Source organism: Poecilia reticulata, linkage group LG21, assembly GCF_000633615.1.
Source record: "Poecilia reticulata strain Guanapo linkage group LG21, Guppy_female_1.0+MT, whole genome shotgun sequence".
Classification (NCBI taxonomy): Eukaryota; Metazoa; Chordata; class Actinopteri; order Cyprinodontiformes; family Poeciliidae; genus Poecilia; species Poecilia reticulata.
The window spans coordinates 12,830,140-12,849,766 of NC_024351.1; the positions used below are offsets into that span (position 1 = coordinate 12,830,140).

The 19,627-nt window shown below is 38.4% G+C and overlaps 2 protein-coding genes across 4 annotated transcripts; one reads left to right on the plus strand and one right to left on the minus strand.

Annotated features, from left to right (window-relative positions):
• Nucleotides 1-3,108: 3,108 nt before the first annotated feature.
• Nucleotides 3,109-11,107, plus strand: slc10a1 (solute carrier family 10 member 1). Of its 2 annotated transcripts, none has more exons than XM_008397390.2 (8): nucleotides 3,109-3,318; nucleotides 4,225-4,445; nucleotides 4,532-4,618; nucleotides 5,169-5,281; nucleotides 7,316-7,520; nucleotides 7,923-7,934; nucleotides 9,755-9,954; nucleotides 10,851-11,107. In XM_008397390.2, exons 2-8 carry the CDS (start codon nucleotides 4,239-4,241, stop codon nucleotides 10,897-10,899), a joined length of 873 nt encoding a protein of 290 aa, XP_008395612.1. In that variant the 5' UTR covers nucleotides 3,109-3,318; nucleotides 4,225-4,238; the 3' UTR covers nucleotides 10,900-11,107. The 2 variants fall into 2 exon arrangements, with proteins under 2 accessions (XP_008395612.1, XP_008395611.1); XM_008397389.2 differs by having other exon boundaries at nucleotides 3,212-3,318; nucleotides 7,756-7,934.
• A 434-nt stretch (nucleotides 11,108-11,541) lies between these two features.
• Nucleotides 11,542-19,080, minus strand: srsf5b (serine and arginine rich splicing factor 5b). 2 transcript variants are annotated; one of them, XM_008397388.2, is made up of 8 exons: nucleotides 18,969-19,080; nucleotides 18,630-18,778; nucleotides 18,136-18,206; nucleotides 16,664-16,777; nucleotides 14,505-14,577; nucleotides 13,185-13,258; nucleotides 12,862-12,969; nucleotides 11,542-12,228 (listed from the first exon to the last, which is right to left on the minus strand). In XM_008397388.2, the coding sequence occupies exons 2-8, from the start codon at nucleotides 18,753-18,755 to the stop codon at nucleotides 11,889-11,891; spliced, it is 906 nt and encodes a 301-aa protein (XP_008395610.1). In that variant the 5' UTR covers nucleotides 18,756-18,778; nucleotides 18,969-19,080; the 3' UTR covers nucleotides 11,542-11,888. The 2 variants fall into 2 exon arrangements, with proteins under 2 accessions (XP_008395610.1, XP_008395609.1); XM_008397387.2 differs by having other exon boundaries at nucleotides 18,965-19,078.
• Nucleotides 19,081-19,627: the final 547 nt, after the last annotated feature.

Here is a 19,627-nt window from a genome sequence, read left to right on the forward strand (position 1 = left end):
GAACTGAGAGAGGAAGAAAAATTGTAAAAAAAAAAAAAAAGTATACATTTTAAGTCTGACTGGAAAAAAAAAAAAAAAAAAAGTATACATTTTAAGTCTGACTGGCATCAAAAATGCCCAGTCTCTCCTGTAGTTTTTAATATAGAAAAACACAACAGAGAAAATGAGAAAATATAAATGTTCAGGCACTTTTTTTGCTCTTTTAAGTGTGTGACTTAAAAGAGATGTAAAATAGCAGGACAATCAATCAGCAAGTCTCAAGCGCTCTACTGGATGCATTTWAAGTGTATTTGTCAAAGGAACAAGTTGTGCCATAAAGACTAAAGTATTTTAACAATCACCAAACAAGGAAACAATTAAATATTTTTAAAACACATGAGYAAAATATACCATAAAAGCAACATTTCAAAGTTAAATAATGATGTTTTACCAAACTGTTGCTATGATGGTGGGCCTTTTTTTCTCAGTTGTGGTGATATTATTAGGTTTTAAAAAATATATATATAGTCTTATTTTTGGAACGTGTGCTTTTCCTGTAGCATTTTGAAAGAAAATGATTAATAAATTTCATCCTCTGATGTGTTCATATTCATAAATTCTCCCTTTTTTCTAAATCCAACAGTCTGTTCTCTTACTGTCATGGAGAAAAAACTAATTCTAATAATATAATTCAGTTTATTTACCAGTTAAAAAGAAAAAAAAATGCTGGTTTGCAACACACATCCTCTCAGCAAGGTCCAATTCATAACAAATTTTACTAAATCTATTTGATCCAAATTCAGTTCTCACTGATCCAGTTGGGAACCTAAAAGGGAATCAAATCRCTTTGATTAACTTATAATCAACAACTWTAAAGCCACAAACACGGMTAGTTTGCTGCGCTGAAGCRTACGTGTGCGTTTTAACACAACGCAAAATKGCGAAAGAAATCAACGGTTGATTCTGTGAGGCAACTGTCCCTCTTATCAACCTAAGAAGGATTATGAGGCAATTTCAGAAAATGGTTTGAAGGCCATTATTCTGCAGCAACAATGAATATTCACRAGTGGTTTAGRACAGCTGATAATCTTCTCAGGAAATCGATGTTCCAGTAAATTCCACCCAACGTGAAAAAMCCCCCCAAAATACAGGAGCTTCATGTTGAACTCTGCAGGCTTCAGTCGGTGTGTTAAATGTTAAGGTTCATTAAAAATACGGAACGAGTTTGGCTTGTTTACAGAGGCTTCCAACATAAAGCTTCTCTTCTAAAACCAAAACTGTGGTGCGACAAACCTCATTTTAACCAACCACAAGAGTTCTCCAACTCTTGTTGGACATTTGAGACCAAAATGATCCAAAATGGCTGCTTAGCTGTCATGCATATCAGCATGAACACCTCATATCTGCTGTTCAGAGGGCTGATGATTTGAGCTTGCTTTGCAATAACAGCAACTATCTGTATTCTAGCTAAAGTTTGTCTGAAACYAAGTCGTGCAAGAAGCATYGATGTGAAACAAACTGAGTCATATGGAAAGCAGATACTGCAAGTTCATGCAACTAAATGTGGTTTTACGACCTGCTGACTCATGATAAGCTGTAGCTAGTTTGTTCATGTAATTTTTCCTTTTTGTCTACTTAATTGTTTGCAGAGGCGGTCCCAACCTGTTTGGCGCCCTGGGTGAACCACCTTATGGCGCCACTGGTGTGATGGTCATTTGTGTGTCATCCAGTTTACATGTCTTTGTTTTGCAAAAGCTTTTYCCTGAGCTCCAATTCCTATACTTCAGACTCAAACAACTAGACTAAAACATGAGTGYTTTAAAATGTCCCATTCCAGTTTCTTCAAATAAACTTATTCATAACATCCAAATATGTATCTTCTCAACAACAGACATTTAATATCAGTCAAACATTGAATATTTAAGACATTAGACAACTACATAGTGTAAATTTGCAGACTCAAACTGTACTCATCTTTAATAATTTACCAACTAGTAATGTTTAAAGAGTTCAGCATGTAAATCTTGGTTTTACTTTCACTCTAGGCATAAACAAAAATAACCTCCCMGCCTGAATAACCTTCAACAAGTGAACACGCTTTGCAAATTACCTCTCCTTAACACTTATTTCTTTGCAATTGAMTAAAACAAATAACAAAGCTTCACAAAAGTATGCAAGTGTGGAGGAAACCAAGATGACCTGGTGTCATGCCTTCAAGACAGTACACAGGGAAAATTGACCTACTTCTACTGGTTGTCCGCCTGTCAGACACTGAGCAGGGCAAATTAACCAAAGAGAGCGGCGGAGTGAAACGAGACTCTTTTATGTAAAAAAAAAAAACTGTTTATAAATCACATTATGGCTCTTTCTCTAACATCCGCACAGCTTTACTACATTTTGAGGGAACATTTMTGAGTTTTTACAAGATATTCTGTTTTTTGTTTGTCTGTTTCCAGCACTGTACTTAAGTAAACGTACAAATAAACTGATAAAAATGTACTTTAGCAAAAACAAAAGCTCCAGATTACCCACTCAATTTTTTGCTGGATTAAAAGTGAATGAGTACTTGTTTTTAAAAACAGTTAAAGTTTGGAAAGTAACTCGTTGAATGTATTCCCTAACGCAATGGTGTAAAATATTATTAAGTGTATGTATATACATATATTATTATTACTGTATGTATAATTTCTTTAACRAGTGGTGTGTCCTTTTAGTGAATAATGCTGCAGATAATGCATSTTTTTATTGTGTTAACTCTCTGTAACAGAGCTTACTCTTGGATGTCAGAATTTCAGGAATGACAGAACTAAATGCCATTAAGCAAAATAAGAGAGAGGAATGATTACACCTTTTAAATGTTTTATTTAACATAAAGCAAAACCAATGTGTCATTTTAGCTGCAGTAAAAATATTCAAGTAAAAGTTGTCTGCCTGAATGAAGRGGGAATACTGTATATTCAAGCTTAGTGGGTAAATAGTCCCCCATTATTAGTCCCTATATGATGGGTGACTTATCACAGTGTAATTTATTATATATTTTCTGATGTCAGAAAATGTTTTAATTTCATGACAAAAAACAACTCTTGAGCCCAAAAGTTGTTTGTTTTTGTTTTTAACTGATGGACTCAAATAAGTTATCGTTTACTTAATGACCTGATTTAATCCTGGAGAGGAGTGAAGTAGGAGGGGAGAAGATAAGAGGCAGCAGCGTCTTGCCCAACAGGTAACGCTGCAAACACGTCTTCCAGCTGAGGAGTGATTGTCTCTGGGGAAATCACAGTATTCCTGCACTCTGACCTCCTCAAACAGGTGTGCAATTTTCACCTGCAGCCTTGCACAGTAAGTCTTTTCACATTTTTGCGTCATTATTATATATATATTTTTTTTCATACGGTTGTTTAATTTCTTTTTGAGAGAGAAACAGAAATCCTGTGAAAGTTATTTGTTTGCACACAGCATGCATGTGCGTCTGCAGGGAGGATGTGGTTGTCAGTTCTGGAGATGGAGGCAGAAACAGATATAAATAGAAACACCAGATGATGCATATTCTTTGTTGATGATAGATTTATCAGATTCTATGTTTTCAGTTTGTATGTTGTTGTTTTTTGCTGTGTTTTTAGCTAATTCGTCATATTAAAAAGTCTGAATTAAACCATTCGAACTGATCTAATTCTAACTCTAACCAGTCTGAACATGAATTATGTCTAATTTCATACTTTGCTGTAAGTCTTTTTGTTTTAAAGACTTGAATTCAATTATTATTCAATCCAGCTCATTTCCAACAACACAAGGAAAAATAAACTTTCAAACCTTTTTTGATTGTCACCCAAAACGCTAAGATCCATCTGTGTTTAAATAATGAAAGAATCAGATTCAGAACAGCTTATATTGCCCAACAGGTAACGCTGCAAACACGCCTTGCAGTCCATGTAATATAAGTTCAAAGAACTTATATTACATGGACTATAAAACGTGTACTCTGAACTGACGTACAAGGCTCTTTTTAATCACTGATCTTAACTGCTGAAAAGATCCTGCCTGTCAGTCTAAAAGCAACATGTCTGCTTTTAGCAAAGACTGAAAAAAGTGTCACATTCAGAGTATTTTTTTCTTAATTTGGCTTCATCTGCACTCTGATAATAATGACATTCTAACAGTTCGATGAATCATTAAAAGTTTCAAAATTAACATTCATATGACAGTTGAGACTCTGCCTTTGTTTCATCAGCTTGATCTGTTTTTCAGGCCCGGATCTCGACATGGGCGGCACAGAAAATCCGTTTTCTGACCCAGAGTTTCTGGAAAATGATGACTTCTCACCCAATCTGACAGCTGCCAACACCAGCTTGCTTTACCCGTCTCTTCTGTCACCAGCGATGGACAAAACAATCAACATCATAATGATTGTAGTGCTGTTTATCGTCATGGTTTCACTGGGATGCACCATGGAGGTGACCAAGATCAAAGTAAGCAGCTCATCCACGTGAAGCCGTCTGTTTTAAAGCTTTTCATGACCACATTGCTGTAATATTTCTACTCTCTGCTGCTGCAGGATCACATACTGAAACCGAAAGGTGTGGCCATCGCAATTCTCTCCCAGTATGGCATCATGCCTCTCACAGCGTTTTGCTTGACTAAGGTTTGTACAGCAGATTTAAATCCGTTCATTTACGAAATAAGTTTTTCAGGCTTCAACCACAGCTGTAGAATTGGTTCAAACCTGCAAAAGCTGAGAAAGTATCATCATAACACCTCACTAAAAACAAAAAATAGAAAAACATTAAAATATTCAAGCCTGGCGGTGTTTATTTAGAAGTTTAACAAGTAAACAAACAAAAAAAACCAGACTGTTTTAACGGTTCTGAAGATACTCAATATGGGAAAATCTGAGGACCGAAACATGACAGTTTTCTGTGTGAACAAACAAATCTGAATTATTTTTGTATTCTTTAGAGTCAGAACATTTCAAAATTCTGATAAATTTGTTCAAATATTTTTGAGGAGCTGTGCTAACAAGCTCTAATGATTCACGTCGCCACTGACATGTTTTCCTAATCATTAGGCATCTTTATTCATGAGGTAACTAGTACCTTGATATATTGCAGGACATCAACTAAGCTACTTATTTTTCTTATTAACACGACTCGTCTTGATATGTTCCTCATATACCCTGTGTGGTTGTGTTGCAGGGGTTCCAGCTGTCTGAAACCACAGCTGTGGTGATTCTGATCTGCGGCTGCTGTCCTGGAGGAGCCCTGTCCAACATCCTGGCTCTGGCTATAAGGGGAGACATGAACCTCAGGTACACAGACATGTTCAGGAGAGCAAATAAAAGCTGCTGCTCTTTCTGAAACTCTTGAGGAAGTCATCACACAACATGGCTTCTCCATTAACCCTTCAACAACGTTTTCACCAGCACCAATGAAAAGTAGATGACCCTTTGGACGTGACGTCACGCCCTCGAAAACCAATGGGCTCCTTTTAAAACGCTAGAAATCTGTAGCCTAATATCAMCTATATTTAGTTGATTTCACTTTAAAWATTGTCATAGAGTGCTGCATAAACAGACAAGAACAGAAACCAAACATGTCATTTTATTATATTAAACTTTTTAATGAGGAAGCATCCGGCGGCCATGGAYAGTAGCCGTTAATCATAATGACTGTTAGCCCTCGGTGAAATCGCGCAGCAAACACCTTTTACAAGGTAAAAAGATTAACGTTCATGTACTTTATAAATACGTATTAATAGAAAGATATGAAATATCGCATTATTTCATATAATGAAATAATTATATGAAATAATGCGAAATAGACAGCGTCTAACCGTTGGTAACCATGGAGACAGTGCCGCACCGCCATGTAGCCTAGCATGTCTGGAAGACTAGTTAGTATCTCGTCTTCTGTACGTCTTTAATGCTGCTCCGGCGTAAAGGGAAACGCTGTTTATGACATAGTGACATAAATMAKGTGGTGTAAATTCAGGGAGTTACCTACTTTGATCAACACATCAGGAGGGAGGAGGTATGGGTCGGTTTCTAAGCTAGCTATGAGAAGCTTTTATAATTACCCCCGTCTATGAGCCCCAACCAGCTGTGTTACGTTGCCTATACAAATTACCTTTACTAAAACAAGTAGGAACCATGAATAAACTGGCAAAAACAAGTTCGGAAAACAATTTAAGTCGCTCTGTTCAATATTCCTATCTCCCACTTTGAACGTCCAACATGGTGATTAAGTGACGTAGTTGYAAAGGGTCAATAATGAGTTCAGCTGATGTGTCGTTCCACAAGGGGTTTGCTAATTGCTGCTGGCTAGTCTGAAGGAGCCGAGTGAGGTAGGAGCCTAGCCTTGAAAAGAGGAGGAGBTGCACCTCTGTGCCCCCACCAAGGCCTTTTGCACAGCTGAATGGTTCCCACTGGAGATTAAATGATCTCTCAAGCAAGCACGRAATAACTGAAGCAACACTCCAGGTATTGTTTTTGATGAGGGAATAACATTATAACATGATGTAAAGCTCAAAAACGTTGATAACATAATACTGCTCATTTAATAACAAGTAGGGAATGGTTTCTGTGTGAACTAACCTTTCAAGATGACTGTTAATTGTCAAAGTGTGGACGAAAGACTATTATTCTACAAACAGAAGAAAGTCAAAATGGTGGGAAAAAAACTTTAAATTCTGTTTTGCACTTAGTCACAATAATAATAATAAGGTGGAAAAGAAACGCTAAATGAAAAGCAGTTTGCTTATACTGCTGTGTTCCTACTGAGCAGTTTCAGCTTTATAGTGTTTATATGCACACATACAATTCTTGCTTAATTTTTTACTGTCCAAGAGAACCTACTGTACCGTCATAAGTAGTGTGAATAAAAAACTACCACTGCATCTATTGTGTAATGTTATGAAGACCATAAACCGTCTTACAGTTACCAGGTTGAAAGTTCACCTGATTGACTTGACAAAACAAAACCCGCATTATTTACCTCACTGGCGGCCCCTAGAGGACTTAGTGTTCATTACAAGTAAAATTAGGCAGGCACAACAAACTTCAAACTTTCATTGTGTTTATGTTGCTGAATATATAGTTTTTTTCTTTATTCAGATTTGTAAAAGGTTTATTATGCTTATTTATCATAAAAAAAGTAGGTAATGTTCTGTTTCTTTTTTTATTTTACCACTCTGTGATTAATTGATCTGAAATGAATAAAACTGTGTTTCAGTGTAAGGATTGGAGAAGTGCAGGTTGATGAACCGCTCTTTTTAACATTAAAATATTGAAGATGGAAAAGCCTTTCCAAGCATTGAAACTGTTTWGTTTTTTTTGTCTCTTCAGCATTGTGATGACCTCCTGCTCCACGCTGCTGGCTCTGGCCATGATGCCTCTGCTGCTGTACCTGTACTGCCACGGCTTCTCCAACCTGCAGAAAGCGGTGCCGTACGTGGGCATCGTCACTTCCCTGGTTGCGATCCTGGTACCTTGCGGAGCCGGCATCCTCGTCAACTACTTCCGGCCGCAGTATTCAAAGATAATCACAAAGGTTGGTCGAATCAATGTGGAAAAAATGTGTTCTAGTTTTTCCATATTTTTTTTTTAGGTAGTCATTTTTAAAACCCGTTTTAAATTGGTTATAAATGAGTGTAAGAAAGAGCCCAAAATTACACCAGGACGCTTTAAAAGAAGCCACTCCTCCTGGGAAGCAGAAGAAATTGAAATCATTGGAGACTACTACAAATTTGAAAGTCTGATCCATTTCTTGTTTCTGTCGTTTTCAGGTGGGCGTCTGTGTTTTGATGATTTCCATACCTGTCATCTGCATCATTTCCATCGTTGAAATTGGAAGCTCCCTCCTTACCATGCTCTCGCCTCCCATCATGGCCACCGCCGTCCTCATGCCCCTGATTGGCTACGCCTTTGGTTACATCATCTCCTGGGTCTTCAGGCTCACACAGCCGTAAGTACTCAACGGTATTTCATTTTATAGTGGCTTTATGTTGGGGCCACAAACYTTATTGTGCAGGTGACGTGGCATCGACGTCACGCAAAGCAGATGGGGGTCAGGAAGTAAATGCAGCCCGTTTATTTCTGTTGATCCAGCTTCAAAATGCCCAAAGTCTGTGTCCTGAACGGTTTTATCAGCCGTTCTAATAGAGAGAAAGATAGACGTTATTTTCGTTCTCCAAAGCTAGTTGGTCACAAGGGAGTTAATTTTAAAAAATGCACCGAGAAAAAAAAAGAGAAAAGTGTGTCAACAATCTGCGGCTAAAAACAGGAGGAGCAGAAGCTAACAATGCCAGAGTTTCTGCTTTCCAACAGGTGACGATCGCATCGTTTAAATTGTATTTTCAGATATTTTATTGGACAGTTACTGAGAAAGACAAGCAGCCAGGGCGTGAAAATAAGATATGGCTTGGTCAATCCAKGTTTTTAATGGGTTTTCTGTGGATCTGTGAATGTTCGACCTACATTGCAGAAATGCAGAACGATTCAACTTACAACTCCAGGATAAATTTSTAAGTATAGAAGCTAAATAAATTATTTACCAGGAGATCCAAGCTCATAGAAATAACACGGGTTAGCTTGTTTTAGCAATAGCATTGTTATCATAGACTAATTACTTAAAATAGCACAACTCACTACTCACCTGGGGAGAAACAGGTTGTCAGCCATTTAATGCTTCTGTTGATCCTAAGTTTGACCCAACCTGAAACTGAATAACAGCTCCAGGCTTTTTGAAGTTTTCATCTGAGGTCTGCAGCACTWGATATGTAGATCACCTCAACGTTAGGAAAATCCTCAACACTATCCAAGTCTTTTTTTACAAAGATAATATGGATCATATCCTAAATACACATGTATTTTTTTAGATACCTCCTCTGTTCCAGCCTATTTAGGACATTAACTACTCGCTGTGATTCATTTWGCTGTTTTGAACCGGAGAAATCCACTTCCTGACCTCCACCTGAATGTCATGTGTCATCCGGGTCACGTCTCTGCAACCCAGCAATGCAAAGAAGCACAATGATGCATGAATCAAATGTTTTTACAAACTGTTAGCTTCATACCATAATTACGTGAGTCATATTTAGGCAACTTTTCTGCAAAATATTGACCTCCTTTCTCTGCTGCCCGGCCTTTCATCAGGACACTTACTGAAATCCAAAACCCATATTTGCCCAAGTCTTTCTTTTGACTTTGGATTGATTAAAAAATGTTTTTTCTTGTGACTGACATAGKCAATCATGAACAACCTCACCACCTTATTTGGCAGTTTTGGTCATAAAATGCACGTGTACGGGGTTATGTTTGTGCCATCAACCTGAGCAAACAGTGAAACTGGTTTTAGTGCAAAAACGCAAAATCTTACCAAGCATTTTTGGTCTACTTTCTAATGCAAATATCTTAGTTCACTTGAAATACAACAAAACCAACTAGTTAATTTTCAGCAAGATATGGGAGCTTGTTTAAATAATTTAATAATTCCTTAAGAGAGTCAAAAATGTCTATATTTTCCTATTGGAAGTTTATTTCTCTTACAGGAAAAATGTCGGTCTCTGCATGTACCAGTGAAAGGCATCGACTCATGGTGGATGAATACCAATGCACACCAGCTTCTGCAGATTTTAAATTTGTGAAATCTCCCTCCAATTTAAAATAATTCACTCATTTGAACCTTTAAGTTCATGTAAATACTGATTCTGCRTCAGCTGCATTGAACCATGATCGTTTCTCTACATTCATGACTTATGTATAACTCTACCCTCACCCCCTCAGAGAGCGGAGGACCGTTGCTATGGAAACTGGCTGTCAGAACATCCAACTGTGTGCCACCGTAGTGAAGGTAGCCTTCCCCCCYGCTGTGATCGGACCCATGTACCTGTTCCCACTCGTCATGGGGTTCTTCCAGGTGATCGAGGCGGCGCTGCTGGTCTTTCTGTTCAGGTGTTACCACTGGTTCACAACAAAAGGAAAAGGTAAGACCCGCTGAAGATKAATTAAAAAAATTAAGTTTTTATACTAGTTTTATCTGYATCACCTTCTGGAGATGGGAAYAGCACTGATTATTTTTACGTTTCTTTACATATTTATAATGAAATCTTTCATGCAGTGGACATCTTCCTAAAAGCCATTTTCTTGTGGATTTTTACGTYATAAATCCACACAGACCACTGAAGTGGACAACAGTGCATCATGCAATACACTGCCAACTACTGGCCATCCACTGCAAGTGCAAGAAAATATTTGTTARATTCAATATGGCAGAGCTCAGAAACATCCAGTCCTTCCTTCTGCTGTAAAACTCTTGCAGGTAAAAATATTGTGACATCATGCAACCCCTAAAGACCAATACTGGTGACGTACTTTCCAAATAACTTTGTATTTGGAGAAAATTACGACTGATCACCTAGAAAAAGAAAAACATTTTCTTTGCTTAAACCCTCCCAACCCCACTAARGGACAAAGGGTGTAAAGAAAATGGATGGGTGGATGGATGTTCTTTGCTTAAGAAAATCAAAAACAGAGAAAAAAATCCTGATGTAAAGGATCCCAATTCATGCATGAAATTGTTAAAATAGTCAAAAACCAGAGTTTCTGCTCTGGCAAAAATCACATTTGTATCTTACTCTGCAATTACCATTAAAATAAATTAAAAGTACCTCATTTTGGTAGGCGTTATATTTAGCTTCCGATTTTGCTCCTTAGACAAGAAAGGTTGGCTGAAATAATTTGATATTATAGATTTCAAGGAAGCAAACTTCAGAATATCGTAACCATTTCAGAAGAACCTTTCAGGAGTTATTTTATGTATTAAAGTTCTAGAGATATGCATGTTTTCTTTATTTAATAAAATAATTTAATTGATCAACAGATTCATACCAGCYGACGTCGACAGAGGAGAAGCTGAAGGAAATCTCTGAAGGAACTGCATGACCACCGCATCCCCAAATAAAAAAATATCACTTTAAACAAGTGGAAAAGTGTCATAAAAGCATATTAAAGACAAAACTTGTGGTTTATTAAAATTGATTTATTCATCAAGTCTATTTTCAATACACCATTACAAACAACTATCTTCACTGAAAATAAAAATCCCCATGTACAAAAAAAAAACAGAAAAAAAAAAACATTTTCCCTCAGATTCATGTCTATATGTACACACACAGTAACGTCTGTCAGAGTACCCTAGCGGTAACATGTACACATCTCAACACTAAGCAGAAGGCTGCAGTATGTACACAAATCCTCAATTTAAGAAATATCACTCCAATAAGTAACATTATTGCTCACAGAGAGCAACTGAAGGGTTAGCTTCATCCTCAAGAGTTTTGCCTCTGTACAAAAATCAAACATAAAAAAAACTAGCATACATGGAGAGAATATACAGGTTTTAAACCAGTGGAATAATCTGCAGCTGTACAGTTGTGAGCCYGGAAGAGAAGCTGCCAATGTGAGGAAAATCTGTTTTGTATTTTAGCTTCAAGCACAAAAAARSMWTTTTTTTKKKRRKKRAWYYKGRWKGRAAAMMAAAAAMMAAAAWYCYKRARGRARRAWKRAAAAAWAAAAAAAARAAAAAAATAGCRATAACCGGGTCCCATAATTCAGGCATGTTTATGGTGGCTCATTTTGTAATCCCAACTGTACTGCTGTGTTATAACAGGTGTATAAACAGATTAGAGGCGAGGCGTCACTCTGAGTTCAGAAGCATTCTGGAAAAATCCTGCCAATTAATAATGGAGAAACGACAGCTAATCGTTTCAGATGAGCCTGGTTTGTTGGTAAAAAATAACTTGAGGACAGTCACTAGAACAATCCAAAAAGGAAACAAAAATCTGAAACAAAACCTCACCTCTCTGCTTTCCCAGGAGGCAACGGGCGTTTTCTAGTTGCTCTTGTTTTTTAAGCCAGCTTAGCGTTGACTGTCAGTAGAAGGAGAGCGGGATCGTGGGGATCTGGAGCGAGAACGGGAGCGTGAGCGGGATCTGGAACGAGAGCGGGATCTGGACGACCTCTGAGCCGGCGGCGGCGAGGACGGCGTTACTGATTTGCTGTTTTTGGACGAGCGCTTGGGGTCCTTTGATTTGGGGCTGGGCGAGGAGGCGCCACGCGCCGGCGTGCCGCTGCGGGAGCGGGAGCGGTGGTGGGCCTTGGCGGGACTCCGGGAACGTCTGGGGGAGCGGGACTGGGAACGGCCGCGGGAACGGGAGCGCGAGCGGGATGAGCTGTCCGAACGGGAACGGCTTCTCGACCTAAAAAAAACAGAAATACGACAATTAGGATGGAAAATGGTGACGACTGAAACTCTTCCAACAAGTTTCAATTCACTGTTATATGATTTGTTAATAACGACTCCATGTTTCTGTGCCTCTCTTCCAAGAACACACACAAAAAAATTTAATTAATGCTTAATGACCCATGAAACAATCCAAACAATTAGTGTTGAGGTAAATGACCTTAATGCTCAAATTAAACACTAAAACTAAGAACGATGCAGCAAAAAAAAAAAAAAAAAAAAAAAAAAAAAAAAAAAAAAAAACTCAAAGTAATGTCGCCAAGTTTTCTTACATTTGGCAAATATAAATAATTTTGGTGATTCTATCTGGCCTAAAAGAAGAAAAGTTTAGTTTAATTTAATTTCAGACAGTGAGAAAAAACAAACCTCGTTATATCYGATTTCAACCATATGTGACGATTTCCAAATTTAGGTTTTTAATAAAACGTTGGATTACATTTTACTACAAAACTGTGATATTCTGGACCTTAAACACTTAATTCAATAACTTCTGCAAACCGTGTCATATTTCTAATACCTTCCTTGCTCAAACAGCAACTTTTGAAATGTTTAATTTTATATGAGGGGAAATTTGATGCAGGAAACTCACCTCTTTTTGGAAGCTTCAATAAGTTTGATTTTCCTTCCATTGATTTCCTTTCCAGACAGTTTTTCAAGAGCATTTTTCAGATCACTATGAGAGGCAAACTCAACCACCCTGAAAAAAGAAGTAAATCAGCTGCATCATCTATTGATATTGATCACTTGTCTGTCATCCATATTGCTATGGATTTATTGTCCAGCCTTACGATGGCAATAAATCATCACTATGTGAAGAAAACACTGACAAAAAACAACTGTAATAATATTTATATGCCGTTTTTGATTCATGTCCAGAAGTTTTTCTGGATAAATTCCCTCCCGTTCTCTTACCCTTCGTTAAGTTTTGGGCGATGTGCGTCTGCGAATGTCACCTCTCCAGCTTGTCTCATGAAATCCTTCAGGTCCTACACACGCAAACTCAGGTCAGTTTTCGGAGGGGCGCGGCGAGCAACAAGCACAGGCTGAGATATTAACTGCACTGATTTACCCAAAGGGAGAGATGGTTAGATTCTCAGAACTACACAGACTACAGCAATTACAGAGGATGAGTCCAAGGAACTCAATGGCTGCTCACCGACTTGGTGCTTCTGACAAGATTGGTTTTAGGAAAATACAGATTAAAATAATAATAATAATGTTATTTGTTTTGATGCAGGGATCACTGCAGCACAAGGTCAGACTCTTCCAGCAGCATTGAGATCTATGAGCTCATCGCTCCTTTAAAACTACACAGATGATCATCTTCATCAACTGGGCTGCAGCTTCTGGCACCAAGAGCCCCATTTCCCCCCCCCGACAAGGAGGGTCCGGGTGGTGCCGGGCGCCGGGACCGCCCCCGTCTCGGCACCCCACCTCAGTAAAGAGAGTGAACAGGGTGGAAGAGAGGAAACTACTACCTGAGAGCGATACCCTTTGAGGTGGGCCGCAGGCTCTCCGAGCCCACCATTACCAGGATTACAGCAGATTTTATCCACGGGCCCCTGGAAGGAACTCACACCCTCTCTCTCTCTCACGATGTGCGGGGGACACCACGGGGGGAAGGTAGGAAGGGGGGATATCGATCGATCGAAGCCCCTCAAATTAACGAACCATCGATCAATACGCCACCACCATCGACTCTCGCTCTCTCCTCTGCTTTCTCTCTGCCAACTCTGTTTCCTCTCTCTCTCGCCCTCAACCACACAGCAGGCGGTGCGAGCGAGCGAAGGGCCGCCAGCGCCTCTAGTGTGGAGCGAGCGCTCACATGACCAGCAGGCATCAACTAGGAGTAGGACACACTGGCTGACAGCACAGGCTCAACCCAGACTGAAGGACCCAGAAGGGGTTAACTCCACCATAAGCGAGCTCTTCCACATGACACAACAGTCAAGCTGGCAAATAAAGGGGTGGAGAATTGGTTAAAATGTGAAAACATGAACAAATCTGGTGTTTTGTTGCTTTGTGTTTAGCTAAAACATCAACATGTGTTTAATTCTGAAACAATTACAACAATTACTGAAACCAACTCACTAGGCTAAGTCTGACAATACAAATWAAATTTTTTAAAGTTGGTTTTTAGCAGCCAATTGTACAACAATGTGTATTGTTGGAATTAAATAAATGCAGGTGGTGATATTTGTGAAAAATGAGACATTTTAAAGAAATGCTGACCTGCCAGCTGACGCGGGAGGACAAGTTTTCCACAATCAGACGGTTCTCAGTGCGCATYGGAGGAGGGTTGCGGCTAGGAGGAAATTAAAAAATAAATAAGAACAACATTGCATTCATTACCACTTTCTACAGATAAGATAAAACGTTTTGAAATGTCACAGACACTAAAAATCCGACTAGTTGGTGAACAAAACATTATTTTAACACAATTTCCCCTGATCTCAATAATACTGTTTAGCATAAAATACAAGTCAACCTTTATTTAAATTACACATAAATAATTGAGCCTTTAGGAACAATAAATAAAAYTGAAATATGTTTGCACAAGATTTTCTGGCCTGTCCCGATAAATTTTGCTGGATTGCCTCAGAACTTATTGCGATAAACGATATTATTGTTTTAAGAACCTTTTCAAGTAATACAATAGCAATAATGCCATAAAAATGCAAGAACACTAGAGATGTGCCGATCAGGTTTTTTCCTGCCGATACCGATCACCCATGAGGGCCGATCACCAATACCGATCACATAATTATTATTATTTTATCATAAACGCTACCGGTTACATTATGTGGAAAAAGGAACCATGAATTCACCTTAATGTAGACAAAAACTTGTTTTTAATAACTTTTTCCAAGAAGAAAACTAAACAAAACAGGCATTGTGCAAATTGTACTGCTATAGTAATACTATCTTTAACAGACTGAAAACATATGGAGGCTCTGAAGAGGCTAAATAATGCAAAGAGCCAAAATAAAACCTCTCAACATTGCCAAAAAATTCAAGTATAAAACTTAACATTCAAAGGCAAATACAGGATCCATTACAATAAACAATCCAGAGTTACTGAATGAAAACTTCCTGATAGCATGGCGGCTAGCTGATTACTGCTAGTTCTGAGTGGCTGTTTCTGACTGAGCAGAGTAATTATGCAGAGCAGGGAGGAGATCGATTATTTTTTCAGAGATTATCTGTCTCATGTTAGGACAGCGAAAGTTTTAATACGCATGTAAAATGTATTTTTTTAGGTTAGATGCTGCAGCTTTAAGCAGAGGTTCGGTGTGAGAGTCACTACCACGTGGAGCAGAAGCGGCGCTCCGTCTGTGAAATATTACTATCTGTAGCGTAGCAGCGGTTCAACAGCGAGAGCAGAACCAGCGTCTTACATCGCAGCTCGRAGACTTAAATAATTTTGCGGGTTATTTGTTTAGCTTTCTGACCGTCATGCTAATCCGGGTGAGTGTTTGTAGCTGTGCACTGCTTTACCTGCTATCTGATCCTCCACATGTCTTTTTTACTGCAGTGAGCCTCGATGTAGCCAAACTCCGTCAAGAATAGCATTGTTTTTATGTCGTATTAGATTCGTTGTGTTGATGCATTTTGACCTGCTTCAATTTTCCGCCGTAACACGCAAACTTCCCCATTCACTCAGTGCGTTATATTTCCACATCGCTTAGGATTTGTTGCTGCGCGTTTGTGCAGTGTGAAGGAAAGAGGAGACCAGCTGCACAGGCAGGCTGAGAAATGAGATGCAGGTGATCGGCAACAAGAGCCAATGATCGCCGATCACGCACTTTCACAAAAATCAGCCAATTATGATCGGTGACCGATCAATCGGCACACCTCTAAAGAACACATTATCAGCGATCAATAAACTTTAAATTCTAATGAACATTTAAACACTGGAACTGGAAGACATTTGAAATATCCAACAGTAAATAAACAACAAGTAAAATAAATTATGAAGTCTTTGTAAACAAAATTATCTTTCAAAAACAGATAGTTGAGATCAAAACGCCAGACTGAAGATGTTTTTGGTAAAAAGAGAAAAAAAGAGAAGGACGACAAATCAAGCAAATGAAAATGATTGAGTTTCTTTTATCATGCGATTAATTGATTTATTGTGGCCAGGCTAYATTTAGCATAWAGAAATAACCTAAAACAAGTTCAGTCTGCTTTAACTTCAAAATRTCTTTAGGTGTATGAAAATATACGGTTTCAACCGCAAATAACGCTTTCCAAGTTTAGGCATTTGATCAAGCGTTAAATTGGACTTTATTACAAAGTTGTGCTGTTTAGATGGATCTCTCACACCCACACAAACTCTGAAAAACAAACAATAAAACAGAAACAACAGGAAAGTAAAAGCCTCTCTTTACCTCCGACTGTTTTGGGAACCTCTACCATAGCGGTCAGAGAAACGTCCTCCGCTGCCGCCACCTCCTCGTCCGCGGCCCCCCCGCAGACGCACACGAGCATGCTCAATGGTGACCCTGCAGGTTAGTAAGGGAAGATTTTGAATTTAAAAAGCAGAAACTCCAGAAGCTCAATTGACAGGAATGATTTAGTAAGCCAATTAAGGACTGATGCGAGTAGGTTGGTGCTTATTCACTCCCTAAACTCCAAGTTACAACCACAAATCATCATGATTTAACGTGATAGAATGGAGTGGCATGCATTTACATTTAACCCCTCCTGAGTCAACACTTCAGAATCATATTTAACCACAAACTAGTGTTTTGGTTGAAGTCTGCACGTCTACACACTGCAGTATAACAGGACTTATTACAATAACTCATCGCCGTCTTCTCAAAATAAGTTTGCTTTGTTAGTATTGCAAATGCTGATATAACAGTATATACCTGCAATTTCTATTACATTTTCAGGGTTTGTATATTTTTCCCCACAGCAAGGTTCAAGCACTTTTCCAGAGTTAAAAAAAAATCATAAAAGAAAAAAAAAAGACGGTTTCAATTCACCGTTGTATGATAATTAACACTGTTAATAATGCCTAGAATATATGATATTCTACAGCAAAGACAGGATAAACTAAAATATAATAAAATGTTATGTCTTGCATAAAATAACTGACCTAAAACAGTAAGAGAAGTTTAGTCCGATTTAATGTCAAACAGGGACAAAAAATCTGCAAGTATTTTTATTATGTTTATGAAAACATTGATTTCAACTGTAAATAATACTTTCCAAATTTAGGCTTTCAAACATTAAATAGCACGCTTTTTTTTTTTACAAAACTGTGCAACTTGAATATCAAGCAGTTTTAACAGAAATCAAGAAATTTGCAAATCTTGAAAACACCCAAGTRAAATTCAAGCATTTAAACATTTTAAGCAGGTTTTATTTGTAAAAATCATTTTCCTGCTGCTTTTTTCCCCCTACATTACTTCCAGTCCTGTTCATAAAACCCTATAAAACACACTTTAGGTTTTGGTATTGTAAGCCTGGCAGGCCACCAGGCTTTACTTGTGCCCCCACCAGGCTAAGCAATGCTTCTAAGTTTTTTWATGTTTGCATTTTTAAAACTTTATAGTTGGTGTTCAGATATTAATCTTCCAATATTTCAATAACACATAATYATCAAGTGATATTTTAAAATTTCCTGTCAACTTTAAACMTTTTTAACTGAAAAACATGACAGGCCGCTGGATGAATGACTGCCCAAGTGCCCTGAGCTCAGGGCCTTGCAGGTTTTCTGGGGGAAACCTTGCACACCCAGGTTTGTGGCTATCCCATCTGTACAGAAACAAAGAACTAATACGGCCTGAAAGAACAGTGTGTAAATAGAACCGAGTTCAATAAGTCCATTAACTGAAAACAGGAAAAATCTCACCTTTCATTACATAACTCTTTGCCATCGAGTTCATACACAGCATCTTCGGCATCTCTAGGATCATCAAACTCCTAAAAAACACAAAGAGGCGTTCACAAAAGAAGTATGCAACCTCAGCATCTTACTCTTGCAAAATTGGCATTCCACCACATGCATGTTTGAGTTAAACATTGCTTGCAAAACTGATGTTGTTAATTGCTCAACTTGCCCGCAAGGCGTACATTAATGTTGCTTCAGACTCATGCGAAATGTCGGGTTGGTGCTTGCTCAGGCTAGCAGAGAAGCATGGTGAGGTTTGGAGAGGGGGCGGGGGCATCCTTTCCTTTTTCTCATTGAAAATTCAATAAGACGTGCAAAAATCACTCCCTCTGCAGTCAAACGTTAGGTTTATAAGGTGGAAATCTCTGGAATAATTTAACCCCACTTTGATTAGATGCTCTCCGGTTCACAAACAGCAATTTCACCGTGACCTACTTTCTCCTGCGGTGACTCACCACGAAGCCGAAGCCTCTCTTTAGGTCAATGTCCCGAATGCGGCCGTATCCTTTAAAAAACCTCTCCACATCCTTCTCTCGGGCCGACGGGCTCAGGCGGCCGATGAAGATACGACATCCGCTCATGTCGAYAGTTTTAGTTTAATTTGCTGCAATCAGAAGACGTTATAAGCATTTTCCCCGTTAGCAAATGCCCTGCATATGCTAGTCAACGGCGGGGCCTTAACTGTGTTACAAGCTAATGCATCAAAATAACAGCTGAAACTAATTATACCGCTTCTCCTAAATATGCAGAATTGCTATGGTGAAAATATAAATATTCTAACTTTACGCACCTACCGCAGGAAGATTGCAGACTTATTCTTTCTTATTTTATTTTCTCTTTCTATCCCCTGAACCGTCGACTGTAATGCAAGATGAAACAAAATGGTGCCGCTGCTATTTCAGGGCGGAGTCTTTTTAAAGAAAAAGCCTCACGTGATCTAGAGCGAAAGCACAGACTGCAGAACACGAACAAACCCGAAACGCATTCCGAACTTTTCCGGATATGACGTCATAAGCACGTCTTTTCAACTGGTGTAGTTACGTTTTTGACCACTGGGGGTCACTAACACACTACTGTATTTAATCAAACAATGGCTGCTTGCGTTTTTAAGACAAAAGACGTGGAAAAACATCGAAAGAAATATTTTTTAACACTACTTAATAGGCTAAGAAAAATAGGTGAACTGTGTTTTTTATACTCACAAAACAGAAAGTATAGAGTCATATAAAATAAATCTTTAACCATGATATTATGGTCTCCCATGATAAATTCGTAAATGATTTATGAATTTATCGAAGGAAGCATGCGAAGTATCCTTAGCTGTACTTGGATTTATCCAACAGATTCAGGTATTTCTTACATTAAGTGGGATTTATGTGAAAGATAACATTTTTCCAACATTGTTTTTTTAGTCAAAACTTTAATTATATTTAGTTAATTCCCCTTTCTTGAG